The following is a 7,960-nucleotide window of genomic DNA, read 5'->3' on the forward strand; positions in this document are numbered from 1 at the left end:
TCTGAACCTTATGTACCCGAGGGTTGTCATATTGCACATAGTGTTATTGCACATTCATTTAAAGTGTCGCAGTTTGCAGGTTTGAAATGTTCACAGTTGTGTATACATATAACATAACATAACGATGCACAATGAATCAACCTGTCTTTATCTCAGACGGCATCCGATGACGAAGTGATCTTTGTGGCTGAGAAGATCGGAAGTACGGCCAAACCCATCCATACTGACCAGGTAGCAACATTGATCACATCTAACACTAGAACAGCCAAACCCATCCATACTGACCAGGTAGCGACATTGATCACATCTAACACTAGAACAGCCAAACCCATCCATACTGACCAGGTAGCGACATTGATCACATCTAACACTAGAACAGCCAAACCCATCCATACTGACCAGGTAGCAACATTGATCACATCTAACACTAGAACAGCCAAACCCATCCATACTGACCAGGTAGCGACATTGATCACATCTAACACTAGAACAGCCAAACCCATCCATACTGACCAGGTAGCGACATTGATCACATCTAACACTAGAACAGCCAAACCCATCCATACTGACCAGGTAGCAACATTGATCACATCTAACACTAGAACAGCCAAACCCATCCATACTGACCAGGTAGCGACATTGATCACATCTAACACTAGAACAGCCAAACCCATCCATACTGACCAGGTAGCGACATTGATCACATCTAACACTAGAACAGCCAAACCCATCCATACTGACCAGGTAGCGACATTGATCACATCTAACACTAGAACAGCCAAACCCATCCATACTGACCAGGTAGCAACATTGATCACATCTAACACTAGAACAGCCAAACCCATCCATACTGACCAGGTAGCAACATTGATCACATCTAACACTAGAACAGCCAAACCCATCCGTACTGACCAGGTAGCAACATTGATCACATCTAACACTAGAACCCATACATACTGACCAGGTAGCAACATTGATCACATCTAACACTAGAACCCATCCATACTGACCAGGTAGCAACATTGATCACATCTAACACTAGAACAGCCATGAGTGAATAAAAAACTGTGAGTACAAAAAAAAGTGATATCTTTGCACTCGATCACATTTCAGGACCCTCCTTTCATGACTTTTCCTAGATATGTGCGTTCTACCACCCAGTATCCATACATTTTCAAAATCACATCAGGATAAGCTAGTATGAAGCTATTTTGCCGTTTTTTCTGTGTAGGAGGCAGGCTGATTTACAAGATGCGCCAACTAGTGGTCTTTGTGTGTAAATAGCAACTTTCCACTGTAAAGACTATGGTCATTTGACCCAGGAGGCGGCTCTTATAGTAGGTACAATAGGCACGGCTGTTCTAGTGCTAATCAAATAGGTTAGTTTGCCATCATGTCTGATTGGACTGAGTCGATTGAAATCAAATAAAAGTTTTTGTCATATCCAAAAAATAATACAGCCTTAGACGATGTAATGAAATGGACAAGCTTGCTCCTCAACAGTGCCACAATGAAGTCATAATAAAACTATGTTGATATGTCGGCCTTTGTGATTTGGCAAGCAGTGTTTTTGAACCTTTTGTCCCAAGCACTGGCAAACTATAGTCAGCAACCGACAAAATACGTTTGTGTACAGTTGTGTCAGGTAACCCTCTATTAACACTATAAGAGCCGTGATGGGGTCACGGTGACCCCTGTGAGTAGAAAACAATTCTATCTTTGCACTTGATCAAATTTCAGGGCCCTCCTTTCATGACTTTTCCTAGATATGTGCGTTCTACCACCCAGTATCCTTACATTTTCAAAATCACACCAGGATAAGCTAGTATGAAGCTATTTTGCAGTTTTTCTGTGTAGGCTAAAAAAAGAAGCGCCCTCTAGTGATCTCTGTGTGTAAATAGCAGATTTACATTCTAAAAAGGGGGTCTATTTGACCCCTAAGTACTACTAGTACTTACTAGAAGGTAAAATGGCTCTTGTAGTGTTAATGGACCTGAAGCTTAGAAACATGTAGCCTTTCAGAACCAAAGTTGTCAAATCAACACGCATCTACTGAAACATGACATTTGTATCAAGTATGTTCAGGTGATGATGAGGCATGTAAAACACATGCTATATGTATGACCATTGACCACCAAGGGTTCGTTCTCTACAGGCAAGGCTGCTGGCCCTACAGAGGGATATTGACAAGGCGTCCCGGCCCAAAGCATCCAGCAGGTCATTGGTACGTGTCCTCTGTTCTCCAGCAGTCAGTATTTGACACTGCGTGAGCTTAGAATGATAAGGGTCTATCTCCGTCTAGGGCAGTTCAGAGATATTGAGCGTCAAAGTTCTTACATTCCATTATGTTTTGTGAGATGGAGCCTTTGTATTTTATTAATTACTAACTAAAAAATTTCAACATGTTTAAAATAACACCACACAGGCATTAATAAACACCCAATGGTTCAGATTATGTAAAAAAATACATTTTGACCAAAAATGGAGATAGAACCTTATAATTCTAACGTCACGGTTGACGTACTGAGTGTGCTTTACTAGCAGCTTCGCTTCCACCTGTCTGTGAGCAGTGTTGCCAGATGGGATTGTTTTCCAGGCTAATCAATCACAGTCTAAAAACCCGCCCAGTGTGATCAATAAGTAGCCCCAATTGGGCTGGAATAGTAGCCCAATCTGGCAACACTGTCTGTGAGATGAATCCATTAGTAATGATATTATGGGATGTGTCCTGTCTCAGGTGGCCCGAGCTGCCGACACGGACGACAAGAAGACGGTTGCCATGGCGAAGGTGAAGAAGGTGAAGAAGGAAGTGGCCAAGCAGCAGGAGGAGGAGGAGGAGCAGAACATAGAAGAAGAAGAAAGCCCTGTGAAGAAAGAGAAGAAGAAGAAGAAGAAAGGAGAGACTCCGGTGAAGGAGGAGCAGGTGGTGGTTTCGAGCGCAGACGAGAACGAAGGAGGCGAGAAGGACATGAAGAAGAGAAGGAAGCTCCTGTCGTCCGCCGGACCGCCGGAGGCAGGACAGGACGGAGAGGGGGAAGACACGAAGAAGACAAAGAAGACAAAGGGCAAGAAGAGAGCGGCTGCCGCCAACGGGGAGAACGCCGGGACGAACAGGGGAGAGGCGGAGGAGGAAGAAGGGCTGGTGAAAAGCAAGAAAAAGAAGAAGAAAGGGCTGACTGTAACAGTGAAGGGAGGAGAGGAGGCAGAGGTACAGGAAGTCCAGGATAACCCAAAGAAGAACCACAAGAAGAAGAAGAAGGCCAAGTCCTCCGACACCACTGCAGTCATTAGCATAGACTCAGAGGCGGAGGGAAAGGCGGAGGCGGAGGAGAGCAAGAAGAAGAAGACGGCGCTAAAGAAGGAGAAGAGGAGGAAGCCCTCGTTGCAAACAGAGGAGGAGGAGGAGGAGGGTGTGATAGTGGTAGAAGAGGAGGGGCCGGAGAAGAAGAAGAGAAGGACTGCTGTGAAAGGAGGGAAGGAGAAGAAGAAGAGGAAGACTGCTGTGAAAGGAGGGAAGGAGAAGAAGACGCTCCAAAAGACAGAAGAGGAGGAGGAGGAGGGAGGGAGAGGTGGAGCTGCTGCCGTCGCCAACGGCACGAAAGGAAAGAAAAAGAAAGGGAAGAAAGAGGCAGCGGGAGAGGAGGAGGAGGAGGAGGAAACGATAGAGGTGAGCATACCACAGAAGAAAGGAAAGAAGAAAGGAGACACTCCAGCGAAGGAGAAGAAGGAGGAGAAGAACATCAAGGTGGAATATTGTGACCCTGAAGACCAGGGGGTGAGTTGATGGGGTCAAGGGGTCATCAAAGCCTGCCATGATATGGTGTTACGTGGACACACCCAAGAACCTAACGCCACGTTATAGGAATGAAATGGCAAAACAAAGCTAACTCAATCAGCATCGCAACTGATTCAACAGTTTATACTGAGTCCATCACCCACTTCTACCAGGTTAAGCAGACACACACTTCTAACTACCATGTTAAGCAGACACACACTTCTACCAGGTTAAGCAGACACACACTTCTACCATGTTAAGCAGACACACACTTCTACCATGTTAAGCAGACACACACTTCTACCATGTTAAGCAGACACACACTTCTACCATGTTAAGCAGACACACTTCTACCAGGTTAAGCAGACACACACTTCTAACTACCAGGTTAAGCAGACACATGGCTCTCTACATGATCATCCACATTCAGGACCATTGAAAGATCGCCCCAGTCTGTGACATTAACTTAATTCTATTGGCATTTAACCTTTTTAAAAAAAAATATCCAGGTTAGTCTCATCAAGATACTAACGTACGAACATCGAGAGGGGTGTCCTTATTGAATGTATTAAAAAACACTTTTCCTGATATGTTTTTTTCTGTGTGAGTGGGAAGTCTGAGGGGGGTATTCCATCAACGTCGCTAAAGGAAAACCCAGGCTTATTCTGATTAAATCTCACAAGATTTATCAAAAGAAAATCCAAGCGAATTTTGATAAATCTCGCGAGATTATCAAAAATAAGCCTGGATTTTCCTTTTAGCGACGTTGATGGAATACCCCCCTGATGTCTTGTGTCTCTGCTTCAGACGGACGCCCAGGTGGACGTTGTCTTCCTGTCTGAGAAGACGGGGAACACAGACGAGGTCAACATTGACCAGGTAGATCACTGACCCGTTAGATCACTGTCCGCTCCGGTTAGATCGACTAGTCTGGCCTACGCTACTACGCTACGACACATCGACAGCCTCGCTACCATGACAGGAAGTCCACTCCTAGTTTGTTGGTTGTGCTTAACTTTGAACATGTTGTGACGTTTTCCTGAATAAAACACAAGCTATAGGAGTGACCGCTGTTATCACTGAGAAACACATACTGCCTTCACACATAACCCTGAACGTGGCGGACATTCAGATATATATGTACCCTCGTTCTGAATACGAGAGAAAGGAGTGTAAAGACAAACGCACATCCTTATGAATGCGTCGAAGGCAAGGCAAGTTTATGTGTATAGCACATTTCATACAACAGAGGCAAGTCAAAGTGCTTTACATACAGCATACAAAAATCGGATAGTACGAATAGAGGATAGTAAGCAAATAAACATGACAAGAATAGATATATATATTTTATTTATTTGACCTTTATTTAACCAGATAAAATCAGTTGAGAACAAATTCTCATTTTCAATGATGATCTGGCCAAGAGGCCCCGGCAAGAATAAAAAAAACATATAAACAGAAATACTCAGGGTCAACATAGAACAATACATACAATACATTAGAACGGCAAAGACAGTGAAATATATATATATATATATATATATATATATAGAAAGTAAATAGATAAACATTTAACAAGGTAATAGACGTTGATTATGAATTCATCCTTATGAGTGCATCGTCATGGATACAGGGACACTAGCAATGTTATTCTTCTTCTACATGCTAAGCGCTGTACAGAAGTGGACTGTCTGAGTGTGAGGTAGAATAACACAGGTGTTTCATTATGCTCCATAGACCAGAAGGCTGGCGCTACAGAAGGAGATTGACCAGGAATCCAAACCCAAAGTAGCACCTGTCTCATCGGTCAGTACATAAATAAACAACAACTTATTTTTTTGCTTTTTACTTTTTTTTTTATAACCTCAATCATTATGATATTATTACAGGATGGAAGTGGATGGAACAAGCTTACATGTGTAACAAACATGCATCCCAACATTTAAACAGGCCCTCAAAACCCCCCTCTTCAAGCTCGCCTTCACCAGTTAACCCTCTCCCCCCCCCCTCCCCTTCCTATGTGTCCCCAGCACTACCTTAATTAGGCCCCTATACTTTATTTTATCAATTTTTTTGTTAATAATCTTTTATTAATACTACTCGATCTTTTTCAGTTTGTAAAGCATCTTTGAGTGTCTAGAAAAGCGCTATATACTGTAAGTCTAATGTAATATTATTATTATTATTATAACAAGCATGTGTCTCTCCCTCTCCAGGGCCTTGGCCAGTGGGGCTCCGCCCAGTTTGACAACGGAGACAAACAGCAGAAGTTCCTTCGGTTGATGGGCGGCTTCAAGAAGAGCAGCCAGCCAATGGCAGAAGGCCCTGGGCGGGCCAACATGGCGTTGGGGAAGGACGGGCAGCAGAGTTTGCAGCAAGGGCTTCTGGGGGAGTTTGAGCGTGCCCAGTCACGCCGCATGGACTTCGGTGGCAGGGGGGCGGGACTTGGGTTCTCTGCTCCGTCCAATAAGAAGTTTGCCATTGATGTCTACGCCACTCGGTCGGTCAAATTTGATGACTGAGACAAGAGGAATCCAGATGTGTGTGTGTGTGTCTGTGTGTGTCTGTGTGTGTGTGTGTGTGTGTGTCGATGGTAAGGGAAGTATTACCTGGGATGTTTAGCATCGTGTGTGTGTGTGCACACGACCAACCTGTGTTCCTTGGGAAGGCATGTTTGTGTTGTGTGCGTGTCTATGAGAGGTCTACCCATCAGAGGACAGACATCTAGAAGAACCCTGGACTCTCTGCATTGGAAGAGGACTCACCCAGGGCTGGTCTGGACCAGGGACTAACTAGGACTAAATACGTTTAGCACAGCTCAAGTAGCCTGTACTGTATTTGACCGAGATCTGATTGTGATTAAGGCTACACGGCTCATTGTATAATGACTTGTATGATAAAGCAATTCCTTAAAACCAAACATGACTTTAAAAAATGTATGGTTGGTTGACTATAAAGTGTGTACTATTAATGTTACAAATGTGGTCAAAATGAGAACTACCGGTAATTGTGTTTAGTCACATAGTCTACAAATATCTATTGACAGCTAGTTCCGTCCATTAAACGCTTAACAACAGTACACGGTTTATTCTCTGATTGAATATCGATTATCACCATTCTGATCGTTCATATACAGTGGGGAGAACAAGTATTTGATACACTGCTGATTTTGCACGTTTTCCCACTTAGAAAGAATGTAGAGGTCTGTAATTTTTATCATAGGTACACTTCAACTGTGAGAGACAGAATCTAAAGAAAAATTCCAGAAAATCAAATTGTATGATTTTAAAGTAATTCATTTACATTTTATTGCATGAAATAAGTATTTGATACATCAGAAAAACAGAACTTAATATTTGGTAAAGAAACCTTTGTTTGCAATTACAGAGATCAGACGTTTCCTCTAGTTCTTGACCAGGTTTGCACACACTGCAGCAGGGATTTGGGCCCACTCCTCCATACAGATCTTCTCCAGATCCTTCAGGTTTCGGGGCTGTCGCTGGGCAACACAGACTTTCAGCTCCCTCCAAAGATTTTCTATTGGGTTCAGGTCTGGAGACTGGCTAGGCCACTCCAGGACCTTGAGATGCTTCTTACGGAGCCACTCCTTAGTTGCCCTGGCTGTGTGTTTCGGGTCGTTGTCATGCTGGAAGACCCAGCCACGACCCATCTTCAATGCTCTTACTGAGGGAAGGAGGTTATTGGCCAAGATCTCGCGATACTTGGCCCCATCCATCCTCCCCTCAATACGGTGCATTCGTCCTGTCCCCTTTGCAGAAAAGCATCCCCAAAGAATGATGTTTCCACCTCCATGCTTCACGGTTGGGATGGTGTTCTTGGGGTTGTACTCATCCTTCTTCTTCCTCCAAACACGGCGAGTGGAGTTTATGCCAAAAAGCTCTATTTTGGTCTCATCAGACCACATGACCTTCTCCCATTCCTCCTCTGGATCATCCAGATGATCATTGGCAAACCTCAGACGGGCCTGGACATGCGCTGGCTTGAGCAGGGGGACCTTGCGTGCGCTACAGGATTTTAATCCCTGACGGCGTAGTGTGTTACTGATAGTTTTCTTTGAGACTGTGGTCCCAGCTCTCTTCAGGTCATTGACCAGGTCCTGCCGTGTAGTTCTGGGCTGATCCCTCACCTTTCTTATGATCATTGATGCCCCACGAGGTGAGATCT

General features: G+C 44.1%; 1 protein-coding gene across 1 annotated transcript; it reads left to right on the forward strand.

Annotated features, from left to right (window-relative positions):
• Positions 1–1,004: 1,004 nt before the first annotated feature.
• knop1 (lysine-rich nucleolar protein 1) lies at positions 1,005–6,297 on the forward strand (the record flags this gene model as incomplete). Its single annotated transcript, XM_080522960.1, has 6 exons — positions 1,005–1,013; positions 2,156–2,224; positions 2,738–3,775; positions 4,583–4,654; positions 5,513–5,581; positions 5,992–6,297. The coding sequence occupies exons 3-6, from the start codon at positions 2,780–2,782 to the stop codon at positions 6,295–6,297; spliced, it is 1,443 nt and encodes a 480-aa protein (XP_080379086.1). The 5' UTR covers positions 1,005–1,013; positions 2,156–2,224; positions 2,738–2,779.
• Between the last annotated feature and the right edge of the window lie 1,663 nt (positions 6,298–7,960).

This window comes from Nansenia antarctica (genome assembly GCF_963989245.1).
Source record: "Nansenia antarctica genome assembly, chromosome: 2".
NCBI lineage: Eukaryota > Metazoa > Chordata > Actinopteri > Argentiniformes > Microstomatidae > Nansenia > Nansenia antarctica.